The sequence below is a fragment of the Idiotropiscis lumnitzeri genome, chromosome 13, assembly GCF_059441095.1.
Source record: "Idiotropiscis lumnitzeri isolate Australia: NSW breed Sydney's pygmy pipehorse chromosome 13, RoL_Ilum_1.0, whole genome shotgun sequence".
In the NCBI taxonomy this organism is placed as follows: Eukaryota; Metazoa; Chordata; class Actinopteri; order Syngnathiformes; family Syngnathidae; genus Idiotropiscis; species Idiotropiscis lumnitzeri.
The window spans coordinates 10,421,558-10,436,558 of NC_142403.1; the positions used below are offsets into that span (position 1 = coordinate 10,421,558).

At 38.6% G+C, this 15,001-nt stretch overlaps 1 protein-coding gene across 1 annotated transcript; it reads left to right on the forward strand.

Moving 5' to 3' along the window:
• Window positions 1–4,753: 4,753 nt before the first annotated feature.
• On the forward strand, window positions 4,754–6,408 carry rgs16 (regulator of G protein signaling 16). Its single transcript, XM_088312371.1, has 5 exons — window positions 4,754–4,879; window positions 5,129–5,215; window positions 5,305–5,366; window positions 5,508–5,674; window positions 5,800–6,408. The coding sequence occupies exons 1-5, from the start codon at window positions 4,836–4,838 to the stop codon at window positions 6,025–6,027; spliced, it is 588 nt and encodes a 195-aa protein (XP_088168497.1). The 5' UTR covers window positions 4,754–4,835; the 3' UTR covers window positions 6,028–6,408.
• The last annotated feature ends 8,593 nt before the right edge of the window (window positions 6,409–15,001 follow it).

The following is a 15,001-nucleotide window of genomic DNA, read 5'->3' on the forward strand; positions in this document are numbered from 1 at the left end:
ATATTTTCCATTCCTTCACTGTCATTCGGATTGACTTTAGGTGTTGTTAAAAGTTCGTGTTAACCTAAACTGAGTTGTATGAGTTGCTGCACCACGGTATAGAAAGGCCTTCAGATAAAAACAGTAACAGTGACATGTCGGGAAACATCACCGCTTCTTCCTCTAGCATTGACCTCTGACCAGCTTGTTGTCTTTCCACCCACTTTTCCAAAGCACATGCACATAAACTACGCCTTCCCATAATATGATTGTTTCTGTTTACTTTATAATGACTTCCTCCACGTGAAGTGGCATCACTGCTACAACGTGCCACAGGTGGTCCACATTTTTCTCCATTTTGTTTCATTGATGACAAACATAATGCATCAGTAGCCTGGCAGCAAATAAGAGTTTGCACATAAAGGAAACGCTTGCCCGGTAAATCGTTAGGGCAGGTGCTTGGTGTGTTTGCTGTGCAGACGAAAGCGCGTTTTGCGATTTGTGGTTGGGATCACAAAGCAAAGCGTATGTCAGTGCTAGTTCACAGTACTTATGGCAAAAAAAGTGTTTTCTTCTTTTAGGTTGTTCTTTTATGTCACTTACCTTAACACAAAAAGCATACGACACCCTGGACTGGTCACCAGTCAGTTACTGGGCCTGTTTAGAGAGCGTCACTGAGAGGAAACTTGACCCACATTGCTCACTGGGAAGTCAGGCGAGGGAAGCATTTCACCATCAGCAACTCTCGGAAGTTATTATTCATCAAACAATTGTAATGTATGTGAAGAGTGGTATGAGGGCTCTGAAACTTAGGAACAACGCCAGAATATTCACAAACCTGTTGTATAAATGTTTATAATTTTTATTTTTTTTTACTGACAAACTGTTGTTCTATACTGAATGGAAAATGTATATATTTTTTTAATTTTTATTTCATTTTTTATTATTTATTTATTTTTTTTGTTTACGTTTCTACTTGTCTTTCATTTTATTTAGGCACAAAAGAAGTCCATAAAAGCAAGAAAAGTTCACTTGGTGTATGGAGTTTGTTTTAATAGTTCGCTTGGCTGTCTTGCTTCACATTGCCACGTCACGAGGACAGCACATACGGTACCAACTGTAAATGGGCTATAATTTTTTTCCCGAACACAGTCAGGTCATTATTCCTCATTAGTCTTCAATAATATAGAACATACATTATCCGGATATGGTGCTTGTTTCCAGTACACTTCTAAATTGTGCTAACAAAATCTTTATATATTTCCTGACCTACTTTCCATGTTACTGGAAGCCTCTCAATTGAATGAAAATAAGGTTCATATTAGGTATTGTCCATTTACCTAAAAAAAAAAAAAAAATGTCCTTATTATCTCATTTCAATTTCTGAGCCCGGCCGGAGCGGTATCCTCAAATTCATTTGATCATTCTCTCCAGCAACAAAAGGTTCACATAGAAGATTACTTAAAGCAACGACTCATCTCAGCGCTTCCTTCATTTCTTCGCTTTTAAAAGGGATTAAAAAACAAACACGCTGTGCTTCAGATGAGATTTCCTTCCATTATAACTAAGCCCGAAATAAAACTGCTTTTCACCGCCATGGACATCAGTCGATGAAAAGAGAACATCATTTCAGGTTGTATAAGGTTAGGAATTTCTGTTAAAAACCCGGCTGGGGTAACGTAAGGTGTTAGTATGCAGATAGTCGACAATGGCCTCAAGCATCTGCCCGTCCACTCGTACCAAAACTCGCCCTCTATATTACGCTTGAATTCTGGTCATAGAAGGCTTCTCAAAAATATTTCAATAAACATCTTGAACAGTGGCAAGGACTACGCTTTTTGAGTCAATTCGCCATGCTTGCTGCATTTTTTTTAATGTTACGTTTTTAGTCTTACAGTTAGATCGTTGACGTTAAGTGAACTTATACGGGCAAGTGGATCAACAGCAACTATTCAAGCTTCTCTGGGGTGCTTGAAAATGTTTTCCTCGTGTTAATGAGTACAACTAAAGGTTTATGATGGTCCAACATACGACGTATTGAGGTTAAGAACTACCGGGAGTGTACGTCATCATGCGGAACTGCAGAAGTCTGAGCTTCCTCGCTCAGACTGTTGGCTCTATGGCCTAGGATTGGATGAAAGGTAGATAACAAAAAGCCGGATTCTGTATTTAAATGTGCTCGTTTGGGACCCAGAATTTATTCCATAATGTCCTTTTTGTACAGACACACTTCATTTATTACCCTGAAACCAAAATTAATATTCATCAGTCGAGATAATTATGGGTGTTTTCCTGGGGCGAATTCCATGCAATGATGAGAAATGTTGCCACGCTTGTGCGAGTCATTTGAATCAGCCGCATCAGGCAACTTCAAGGACAGAGAATCGACAGCACAAAGGGAAGCTCGGTAAAGTTGTGTAGTTTTTTTTTCGAACCCACCCTTCGCTTCCGGTTGATGCTTTCTCCTATTGTCGTCGATACAAAAGGTGTTCTGACATCACAGAATGAGTGGCTGGATTCCCCAAGGCAACTCTTCTTTAATTCCTTAGCAACAAATGGTGCTATTAAATCTTCACTCGGATGATGACTCGAGACGAATTGGGTAACTTGTAACGGTGTGTTCTAGCAGAGGCCATCCACTCCATATTAGTTGACTCAACCTGATTAGTTATATGTGCTCTTGGTAGAACAAATGCTGGCCTAATGCTTTTGTGTCACATGGTGCACTTTGTTTTATGGTCTATTTAACTGGTAGTGAGGTGAAAACGTTTATTCAGTGAGACCAGCGGCATATTCTGTCATGTGGTGTCTGTCTGTCTGTCTGTCTGGCTGCCTGGCTGGCAACACACACAAAATGTGAAAAAATGATTTTCTGTTGCATAAAGTTATACCGTGCCTGTAAAATATGAGTGCAATGCGGTAGACTGCAGTGTTTTCTATTTTGCCCCAAACCCCGCACTCTTAAAATACCGCAAGCGAAGATGAATTCTCTGTTGGTGGCGATCGTCTTTGCAACCGTTTACAAACCCCGAATGAACCCTGACAAAAATCAACATCCACTACATTGGCAAACACTCGCCATCCTTCGACGCTCTGTGGGATACATGCTTTAATTCAGGTGTGGGCAAACTATGGCCCGGGGGCCACATGCGGCCCCTTAAACGTTTTAATCCGGCCCGCCAAACTTGATAAAAATTAAATGAATAAACCTTGTTCATGTTTTATTTTCTAAATACTGTGTTTTTTCAAAGAGATATATTTTGTCGTAATGCTTTTGTTCACTTTCAATTAAAATTAAATGTATATTTTTTCTCCGATGAGGTGAGGTTACCAAAACACTCCATCCATCTATTCCTGGTCCGGCCCCTCTGTCAAATTTTAGAACCCTTTGTGGCCTGCCAATGAAACAGTTTGCCCACCTGTTCTAAGCTAATTTTTTATACATCAATTTAATACCATTTACAAAAAAATATAAGGTCAACTCCTATGTGTGTGTAACCGCGACTTAATTGCTTGTCACTTCATGCCTCGAAACCTCGTGGTAAACTGATTACTCCCTGTGTATGAATAGAATTCATTCTCCCAATGTGACGGAAAACGTTTCCCATGAATGCAAAGAAATTGAGTACATCGCATTAACGCTGTTCTCTGATTTCTTTAGCTGTGTCTTTATGCAACATACTTAGTTCAGTACAATGGGAACTAAGTATGCAAAGTACTGTACTGTGTTTGTAAAACTTTTACACTATTTTGATGATGTTTTGGTTCCGCTCTAGTTCCATACAAGCTTTTTAACACCCAACTTTGGAGAATTTTTGTAGTTCGCTTGTGGGTTAAAAAAAAACAAAAAGGCAATTTCCGGCAAGTTCCATAAATGCAGGCGCTGACCCAAAAGCAGTATTTGCTTCTTGGCCTCTAAGTGGTTCACTTTCCGTATTTTCCGGACAATAAGCCGCTACTTTTTTCCAAGATTTTGAACCATGCAACCTAGACAAAGGTGCAGCTTGTCTGTGGATTTTTCGTTCACCGGTAAGGGCGCTCTATAGTTCAGAAAATACACTTAATAAAATCTTGATTTATTTTTTGTTTCTCTTGGGTCTGTTCTGTTGTTTAGCAAAGTTGTTGCGGTGTTAAAAGGCGCTGTTTATATGCCTTAATGTGCATTTACGGTTCAAAATCGTTCTGTACATGCAGTAAACAAGTAATTTTTTTTCAACATAGAAGACTGCAATTTATAGCCTGGTGCGGCTTGTTTATCGTTTTTTTTTTTTTTTTTCCCCCAAACAGAGTTGCTGCAGCTTATGTACAGGTGCGTCTTATAGCCTGGAAAATACTTTTTATTCGCCCTGTGGCTACCAGGATATTATCATGCAGAACTTGTTTGCAGACATATACATGCGCTCATTGGCCACTTTTCAGGTCAGAAAAAAATGCTAAAAATCTACAAAATGTTGAACTTGAATGTCCATATGCTGTAAACAACACTCTTATGTTTTATTCAAAATTGCTGGCTGTATTTTAGTAAATGTGTTAAAAAAAATTGGAATGAGGAAGCTTTCAAGGACATATTTATTGTCTTTTATTGATTGTATTTCTATAATCATTTGATAGAAATTTCCAAGCCCCCTCCTCGTGTGTCCTCCCCCTTTTGGTGACTTCATCATGAGTCTCACCCATTGACCTGCTCTGATTGGCTCTGAGGTCTGATGACACATTGGAGCCTGGCGGGGGCGAATACTATAAAACCTCCTCTCTTGCTGTAGTCAGACACACAGATAATCTGACTTCCTACTGAGGATATTTAACCACCACCCAACACAAGCCAGACTCAAATCCCCACCGTCTGGTTGGCTAGTATGTGTAAAGGACGAGCATCGATGCCAACCTGCTGCTTGGAAAGGTAAAGAAAGCATCATGAAAATGGATGGATTTTAAACACGCCACTGGAAGCAGCTGTTATGTTTGTGTTTTTACTTTTGGATATGATTTTTTTTCCTTTGTAATCTCAGTTTACTGGTTACCTAGATTTCCCTTTAGAATTCATTTGCAAAGATGACAAACGCATCGTATGTCTTGTGCTGGCTTGCCAATAGGATGCATTCAAGGTCACATGCAAATTGGATCTAACCGTTGAATATTCTCTTCACAGGGCCAAAGAGCTGAAAGCGAGGCTGAGAAGCATTTTGCACAAATCAGAGTGGAGCCTGTTCAGCTGTAAAAAAATGGGCAAAAGCAAGTAAGGAAAACAAATCTGCAGCCTGTGTCATAACGTCTGTGTGCTTTGTGTGAATGTGGTGAAATCTCACAATGCATCATTTGTTTCAGGCCAACCCTGGAGGAATGTCTGAGGTGGAAAGGATCATTTGAACAACTCCTGTCTAGCAAATGTAAGGACATCTTTATAAATGTGCTATTCTTCCTTCAGTCGTTTCAACATTTTAATAGAGAAAGACAAACACCCAATTTAATAATATGGATTTCGTCCACCATTTTGTGCTGTTAGTAATTAATTTTCGCTCTTACCCCAGATGGACTGTGCGCTTTCACTGCCTTCCTATTATCCGAATTCAGCGAAGAGAACATTGCATTCTACTTTGCATGTGAAGATTACAGGAGCACCAAATCTCGCGCCAAACTACCTGCGAAAGCCCAGAAAATCTACAACGAATTCATCGGCAGCGATGCTCCCCGGGAGGTAACCAAAATACCACACGCGCATTGGTTCATGCAAATGTTCTACTTTAGGAAACAGCGATAATGCATGCCAGCTCACAGCGTAAATCTCAGCATCACAGACCCCGTTTGTGTCTCTCTTTGCAGATTAACATTGACCATGAAACCCGTGACATCACCAAAGCCAACATGCACTCGCCGTCACCTTACTGCTTCGACCAGGCGCAGCACAAAATCTACATGCTCATGGCCAAAGACTGCTACCCACGCTTCCTGCGCTCACCAGCCTTCAGGGACCTTGTCAGTCAAGCCAAGCCAAGCAGCAAGCCCGCAAAACAACCTCAAGGCGTGAGCTCTCACTCAGAAAAGCTGTGAGGGGCGCTAAAGTTTGTCATTCAAAGAACTCTGCTCTAAAAGATGGAAAGAAAGGAAACAATCCTTTCCTCCAATTGGAATTTTTCAATGAAAAGCACTGAGGTGGTCGAGACAGGTGGTTTGCAGAGTCCCAAAAAAGAAAAAGGCAAAGACAATACCACAGAAGCGTGTGAGGAGGAATGGAAAAGCACTTTGTTTTTGCCGAAAGGCAAATATTTGTGTTTGGAATGTCTGTTTGTGACAAGATATGTAATTTTGTACTTATGTGGGTGTATTTTATGCATTTTTACAAAATCGATATAATCATGTGCAAGATAATATATTGATATTTATATAAAGGTTGTATTTTTACATAGCGGCAAATAAACTTGACATGCTCAATTCTCATGATCCTTTTTTTGCTCACCTGCACAATGTGATGAACTCCAACAGAGAAGAGCTGCATGAGTTTGGAGGTTCAGGCTCCCTGAATGCACTTTGCATGTTGGCACCGTAATCTCGGGGATACTTGAGCTGCCTCCCACATTCTAAAACTTGCACCTTATAGGAACAAACTGGTTTAAAATTTCCAGCATTCGAATTGTCATTGTGTATAAGGAATAAAAGTGCAAACGTCAATGACAATCTGATTTCCTGAAAAGTATCAAAACACGCAGCCATATTGGACATTTTGGAGCACTTCAAGTTATCCCTGTGACATAACACGTGCTGTACGCTCGCATGTTTATGTCGGACTTGTTTACCGATCTATAAAAATGCCGGATGGTGTCATCAAGTATTCCCATTTTTTTATCCGACCGTCCTTGGAGAAAGGGGAGAAAATGTGCCAAGAGCGCTAATGGCTGACATTGCAGTCGGCCTGCAGCCTCAAATGCGACTTCTATCACAATTCTCCATCCAGAAAATCAAAATAATAATCACCATAATTTATGTGCTTGAGTGTGATCATGTGGTTCAAAAATTCCAACATAGCTGCAGACAGGACATGACACTTTATCGCCTTCAATCTTTTTTCACAAAATCAGAAGCTTTTGATGTTTGCGCTTTCATTATTCATACACACCGACTTATCAAATGCTGTCATATTAATTTTAACTGATCTGTTCCTTGAGGGAGACTTGCTCATTTTGGTGTTTGTCCACAGCATATATGTGTGCCTCGCGATACTTGTGACTACCGAAAGGTGTACATTTGTCATGTGGGATAGGCTCCACCCACAACCCTCATGAATATAGAAAATGGGATAGAAAAATTGGCATTTGCAACGGCTTATTATACACAGAATAATATCATATTTTACCCGTCAGGTAAGCAAAAGTTTGAACACAATCAACACGTATGTAGGAGTACCTAATATTGTGGCTGTTGTCATAGAAACGTCCGATATTCACTGTAGAATAATTTTGGATTCTTCCGCATCCCCCCTAACATGCAAGGTTAAAACGTCAATAAACAGAGAGTGAGCTATAAATGAGACACGGTACAGTATGTACATCGAGTCGTTTTACTTGTGGCCGTGTACCAGTGAAGTGCATAATATAACGCTTTGACAATGTGTGTGTGTATTTTATTCCCATGGCGCCCAGCACCGTGCGTTTTGTTTTAGATGTTGCACCTAGGAAACCATGTGAAGAGGAAATACTTCAGCAAACAGGAAGGGCCACGAGAAAAGTGACAGCATTAACGTAACAGCGTGAGCTATAAAACTTTATTATAAGCAGAGCAACTGTTTGCACTTGTCGGCAACTTCAGGTCGTAAATTGCAACCCAAAAAAAAAAAAAATGGTGGTAACCATTTCTGTACAGCAAACATTGAAATTCAAAAGGGGGGCTGGAAAAAACCTTATGTTGGTTATCGCATTTGTTGTTGCATTTGACGTTGTTTAGTCAGGTGATTTCTTTGTATCCAAATCCGCAGGCTGAATGTCTAGTTTGTGTATTCAGATGTCATGAAATGAAAGCGGCGTTGGGCAGGGAACAGCTGGCTCACAGGCCTGGTGCATAATGAAACACTTCCAAGGCTGCTTCATTCTATGCACGGTTACCTCCTGACATTTTGTCTTGATGATTTTCGGCTTGATTAATTCACCGAGATACATTTTATTTCGATATCCATTCACATGCATACATATGATATAGTCTTTGCCTTTAGGCTGCTGGAATGCCTGGCTCAAGAGCAAACAGAAAGGCATACAGAGGGAGGGAAAGGAACCCATTATTCAACCCATTAGGAACAGAAATTTGGCTCCCAGAAATCACAAAAGGTATCAATTTGCACAAAAACAAATGTTTTGGTAAATATTCGAAAAAGATTTGTTGTATAGTACGGTGGGCTAATGGTTAGCATGTTTGACTCGTCAATTTGTTTGTATACAGTCCCGTATTTCCTTTCGGGTTATTGTCGATGTCGATGTCTCCTGTCAAGTGTCTGTTGTCTTGTCCTCCGCGTGTTTCAGTTTTCATAGTCACATCTAAATCGTTTTCCCATGTTGTTTTGTACTTTTTTTGTATATCCAAGTTCTTTGTTTGCCTTTTCGTTTTCTTCAATTAAATACCCTTTAAGTTACCCCTGCCTCGCTTCCCTGCATTTGGGTCCTCCACCTCAAACCTCCATCATGCCAAAACCTGACCTAAACGCACTCTAATATTAGCCAAAATGCCCCTTATGTTCGTCTATTACAATTAATATCATACATAACTATTGCTGTACTGTCGTTTGAGAATTGTAATTTACTGTATTAGACGACAAGCGACCTTATTTTTATCCTACACTCGACAAACACTCCATATATTTACAAAACTCAAACTAAAACTCAAATAAAATTAAGCATAGATGGGTGGATTTATAGTGTCAATGTCATGTATTGGTCCAAGTTTGTGAGGTTTAATTCTATCTACTGACTCAGTGTCTTATAAGCCTGACTCACAAAATCCCATTTACTCACTGAGCTGGCATATTTACACGTGTGGATGGTGATCGTGTGTAATTTGTTACCCATCCCCACAGCTGCACATTTCCCCAGCTGTATATGCCACACACGCATTCGATCAAATTAGGTGAATATGACCACATTAAAGCGCTTATGAATACGATAGCTGTGTGTGATCCAAGGCAGTTGCATAAGCAGTGAATAGGGTCTTTCGTTCTTCTTTTCATTATTCTTGAGCAAAAACATTTTTTGGCTGTAGGGGCGCTCAACAACATTAATATTGAGTCGCATATTTTTAGAATCTACACCCATGAAAGACAAATATTAAATACACTTCATTATTACTAGGTATATAGTAGGGTTACAGTGAATAGAAGTTATGTCTTTCTATAATTCGACTTGATGGTGGAATTAGTCAGTTTTCTGGGCTAATTTCTGCCAGTTTAAAACGGGAAAGAAAGCAAATTCAGATTAATTCTCTTTCCATAAATAATTCTAGATTGTCCTGTTTCCTGAAAAAAAAACACCAGAGGGCAGTAATAAGCAGCAAATAACCATAACAATCAAGCACTTTGGTCAGTGGAAATGTCACTGTACATTTGATTCAACCCTGAGCTAATTTGGAAAAAAACGAGTTGAATAATCAATTTATCATGGGTGTCCTGACCAAAACCAAAGAACAGCATCTCAGATGTGGTGAAACTGAGCTGTGTTTAACATCACTGTTGTGATTGAAACAATGTAATGTCCTTTTTGTTATTTCATTTTTTTTTTTATATAAATACAACGAAATATCTGAGAAGATAGTTGCTGAAAACGTGTGCAATGACTGTGATAAATTTAGTACAGACTTGTTGAGATACTGCTTTCAAATTTTACTCATCAAATGAGTTTTATGGAGCTTCTTTGGACTTGGCTAAAACGGGGCCCAGAAATGCGCTTGGGCCCCTGATATGAGTCAGTGAGAATCTCCACTATTTTTTTATTCATTCTGATTCTTTTAATAATACCGCTACTCTTCTGTGTTGCGTCATATTTGAAACACATTTTATTTTCACTTTACTGGCAGTTAGTCTTTGTTGTATTTTTTTCCAAAGCAGCTGTAAATTGTATGTGAGCAATAGATTTTCCTCCAAAATCAGTTGGATGATTTGCACACATCTTTAAGCGAGAGCGACATACATTGGAGATCAGAACAAAAATTAATATCAAGAATACCTCAACAGTAACGATTTGTATTTTTTTTTTAATACAACCAATGTATGCCCTGCTACACATAAATGTTAGTCTCCTTTCTCTACAAACAATCTGAGCTGAAAACTTTTCTTTTGTTCTAGCGACCTCTTGTGGTTATGTCTGATGTTGCACCACTCTTTATTGCGCTCTCCCTGCATTAAGAGGGGAAGGCCTTTTAGAATTAGAATTAGAAATCCCTTTATTGTCATTGTACTCAAGTGTGCAACGAGATTAGAGGGCTCCCCTCTCCAGTTCAATACAACAATAATACAGACAAATATATAAATTTGATAAATAAATATTCAGACCAACTGACCAAACCAATCTTCTCCCCTCTCACCGACTGACACATCCTCACATACATATTCCAATATATTCTTCTCTTCTCAATTTACTCACAAATGTCTCTGCTTCTGTCTGAAATATTGACATATATATATATATATATATATATATATATATATATATATATATATAGTACAGTATGAGTAATTCTCAAGCTCCAGTTTGAGTGGATGCGTAAATCATTTTTGTTCTCATTTTCATGCAACTGTTTTATTTAGTCGGAAAGCACAAAGTGGAGTTTTACCCTTTGTAGGGGTGGAAGGTTTATTACCGCAGTACACATGACATCTTTACTGAATGCCGCAAATGCACTGTGCAGAAGCTACTTCTCACAAACAATGACGTCGGATGAGACATTTCACAAGCCACTTGCCTCATGTTTTTCCAAGAGAGCATGAAGCATGACGTTTATGAGATGTTGAGGCCAAAGTCCCAAAACATCAAAGACAGAAAACCTCCAACAAGTTGTGTACTCTGAAATTTAATTATTTGTACACACGCACATTTATATATATATATATATATATATGCACATAAAATTGTTGTAAATGATATTAATCAGAATCATGATTATAATAATTATTCTGGAAGTAATAGTAAGATGAAAGTTTCAAAAAATAACCAATGAAAATCAGACAGTCCTTTTGAATTGTGGCTCGACAAGATTAAACACTCGTGATACAAAGGTGACAAGTAGTCACTACGTGCCGGATGGTGACATGGGGTGTACAACATTTAAACATGGACCAGAGGAAGTGAAGGAGCGAGTTGTCTCAGGATGTTCGAAAAAAAAAAGACAAACAAACACGTTAAAAGTTAAGTCTACAAGACGGCTCTGAAATTTAAGAACCACAGGACTGTATCCAATCGCCCCGGACATTCCCGCAGGAGGAAAATCGATGACAAATTGAGACAGAAAATGCAAATGTTAACAGGAATTCAATTTGATGCTTGTAGACTCACTTTCGTAATCAACCAAATTAGACGCATGAAACTACTGAAATTACTTCCATCAGTATTTTTGAGGTGTGTCAAAATGAAATGTGGGTTACACAAACACCCCAGGTTTAAAAACATAAACTAAAAAAGTCAACGTTTGCTTTTAATGGGATACTTAAAAATTCTGAGAAATTCATATGCCAATTCCAATCCGGTTTAATTTAATGTGAAAACACCTTTGGGTTTTTTTTTTTAAATAATGATTGTGAGAAGACAGAGGATGTGACCTCAGAGGAACTTTTGGGTTTCTAGATATTCCAATATTTGCTTTACACCAGGGACCCGCATTTGGAACTTTCCCATGCATATTACGATGTGTCACACTGTTGTTATTCCCTCCTCCCCCGCTCATATGATTGAACAAGAATTTGCCGCTACCTTCTGTCCTTTCTCTTTCTGCACTTCTCTTGCCTTAATTGATGTATTTATAATAAAATGATGAAAGTCTTGTAAGACTGCTCCCTTTCACCAGAATGCTGGCGGTTAAAGTTGTGGCCTGAGTTATGCATTGTATTTTTTTTAACTCCACAGACGATTTAACATGTTTACCGCAGTGTTTATAGTCTCCTCATCTCAGACGGATCCTCCTACACTCTACATGTCTGGTTGCCACTAATGAAGTACAAATACTTAGTTACTGCACGGAAGTCCATTTGTCATGCGGCCGTCCTTTGAGTATTCATTTTCGGACTACTTTTCATTCCTTGATTTAAAACCAGAGACACTTTCTAGTCTTTATTGAATCAAATAGGCTTGTAACTTTTTTTTAACCTGTATTGATGATGACACAATGTGAAAAGAGGATTTATTTGACTGAGCTCTTGGGGGTCATCTAAGGCAGAAAACAAGGAGTGATGAGGAAGAACAGAAATGGGCACAGCGATTAGATTTTTGGCAAATGCCCGTTTTCTTGTGCCGGACTAAAAACCATATGCTTCTGGCAATCAGAAATTCTACCTTATATACCTTAAAAATACATAATTTTTTTTCCCATTCAATACTAGATAATGATGCTGTTTTTGTAACTCAATTCACAATGTTAAAAAGTAAAAGATTATTATTGCTTTTGTACTTAAATACTTATTAGCCGCTTAACTGTTTTATATTTTCTCATGTAAGATTTGAATTACTATTTCAACATGTTGTTTTGTTTCTTGCACTCTTGCTAACATCTTCTGTGTTTACAGAAGAGTGCCATTATTCAATACGTCGACGCCAACAAAATTTTGTAAGCATGGCTGGATGTGCGGTTTGCATTAAAAAAATAAATAAATAAATAAAAAACACAGATATGGAAAGCAAGTGTTTTTTGAGGGGTATACGTTCTGTTGCATCCAGATCACGTAAAAACAGTTTGCCTCTAAACGTACTGGAATACTGCCGAAAGTTATTTTTTAGAAAACAAGCAACATTTTTGTCTTGATTTCCAGGTATTTAAAATTTAATCTTTTCCATTTGACTGTTGTTTCTTTCTACTGTTTCTTCCAAACAATAAATATTTACACTCCGGGCTCGATACAGTATTCTGATTTTCATGTCAATTACAAAACTTGATGTAATTGTTTGGGAATTTGGTTGGATGAAAGCAGACAAAACTTGACACCTTCTGAAATCCCATCAAAGTATTGCTTTTGGGAGTGGAACACAACTTAGGTGATTCTTAAAATCAGCTGATATGAGGAAGATGTCATTCAGTTTTATCGTTAATATTTTCCCATTAAGATTCTATTGTCTTAAAGCAAATTAATGGTGACCCTGAGTGCGGTTGTGTGGCGCCTCTATTGACCATCTAGCGAACAGACAGCTAACGTGCTTAAAGGAAACTAACATTAATTCTCCGCTTTGTGTGGTCCTTTTCTGTTTGCCTCCTGTGTGAACCTGCCAAGCTTAACAAATTTTAAGCGCCCCACCGCGTCTGCTAAATGCAATATCATTGAGGTTGGTCTCATTCTAGTTACATAACAGAAGCCACAAAATCACCTTCTCCTTTGTATTTCCTTTTTTTTTTTTTTTTTAATGAATGAAGGACTTACATTTATTTCTCTAAGAGAAGAATGATAATATTTATGTACCGTCATGTTTTCTCTTCCCTGTTTGGGTCTTGAACTCGCAACAGAGAAAGCTGTCATATTTCGGAACTTAACAGTATTTGGAGATGTTTCCCTTCCCACGTGTAAGATCTAGTTTTATCCGAAAAGTCCTCGCAAATAAACATCTTAACGAAAACAATTTATGGTGCTGTGGGAAGAGCCATTTAATTTCCTCTTGCATTTGTTTGGGCTGGAAGCCCTGAGAATCTGGACACTTATATTAGTCACCTGACCTTGTGTCAGCAATTCAGCAAAGCCATCTTGACAAGAAAGTAGACAGATATTTTGAGCTGGAAATATGCGACTAATCTGGGTAAGTAAAGTGTCAAATGTAGTGCGATGTCATTGCAGCTCATTTCTTACTCTGCAGGGGTGTGGCCTGATTGTTGTTTTTGTCTCCGTGGACCATGCGATGGCTGTGGAATGTGTTTCAAAATTATTACCATAGTGAGGTAATAAAAGCAAGATAAAAGGAAAGTTGAGAGTTCAGAGAGTTCATTTGAAATTTTTCCTTTTTTTTTTGCAGGACAACCCAAGGGACCTGAATCAAGGGTTTTTAAATTGAACGATAAACACAACATGTCATCAATGCCTGAATGGCATTTATGAGTGAAATGGAGCATTTTTAAGACGGAAATGCTACAATTACAATATCACAGATGTGAAACAATTACAAATATATCACAACTACTTCCTTGTGTCCAAGCTCCACCTCATAACGGCGATCTAACCCAAACTCTGTCACAGAGAGCACAGGTCAGTCAGGATCGTCGTGCTTGATGAGGGATGGCAGTGGGTGAATGTTGGGATGATGCGTGTTTATCTTTGTGTGGGAGAATCCTTATTATTGAAGCATGGATGAATGCACAGACAAACTGGAAAACTGATGTGCATTCCATTCTGCTTGATAGGCATGAAACAGCCAGCAGGGAACGAAGTATATTTCAGATGGCCAACGGTGCATCTATCAAAAGTCATTCTGCAGTCTTTATATGAAAATGTGGAACACGGTTAGCTACATTCAAAACAATATAATCAAAATTCATGCAGAATGATGAAACCCACCTCAGCACGGTAGCATTCTACTCATAGAAACATATGATTGAAAAATAGTCGCCTTAAAAATGGCAAGTGTTGGAATGAATTGTGGGTTAAATATTTATTTTGTCTCTTGCCTCTGTTGCACGTCTCACAGCAGGCCTCATCCAATGTTTTGTGCAAAGCGGATGGGTCCTTTTGATTCAATTTGAAATTGTTGCGTATCATTATTGACTGAAGATACATGTTTAGATATAAAATGTCAGGAAGCTACGTCTTCCTCAGTAGAAGAGTTTCCCAGAGAGAGAGCTGGGGAAAGGTCAGCCTCTTAGCCTG

Excerpts from the sequence above, each read along its gene's own strand:
- rgs16 (XM_088312371.1), top strand. The coding sequence starts at position 4,836 with ATGTGTAAAGGACGAGCATCGATGCCAACCTGCTGCTTGGAAAG. Across the intron at positions 4,880-5,128 it reads CCAACCTGCTGCTTGGAAAG|GGCCAAAGAGCTGAAAGCGA; the intron begins GTAAAGAAAGCA and ends TTCTCTTCACAG. Across the intron at positions 5,675-5,799 it reads GCAGCGATGCTCCCCGGGAG|ATTAACATTGACCATGAAAC; the intron begins GTAACCAAAATA and ends CTCTCTTTGCAG.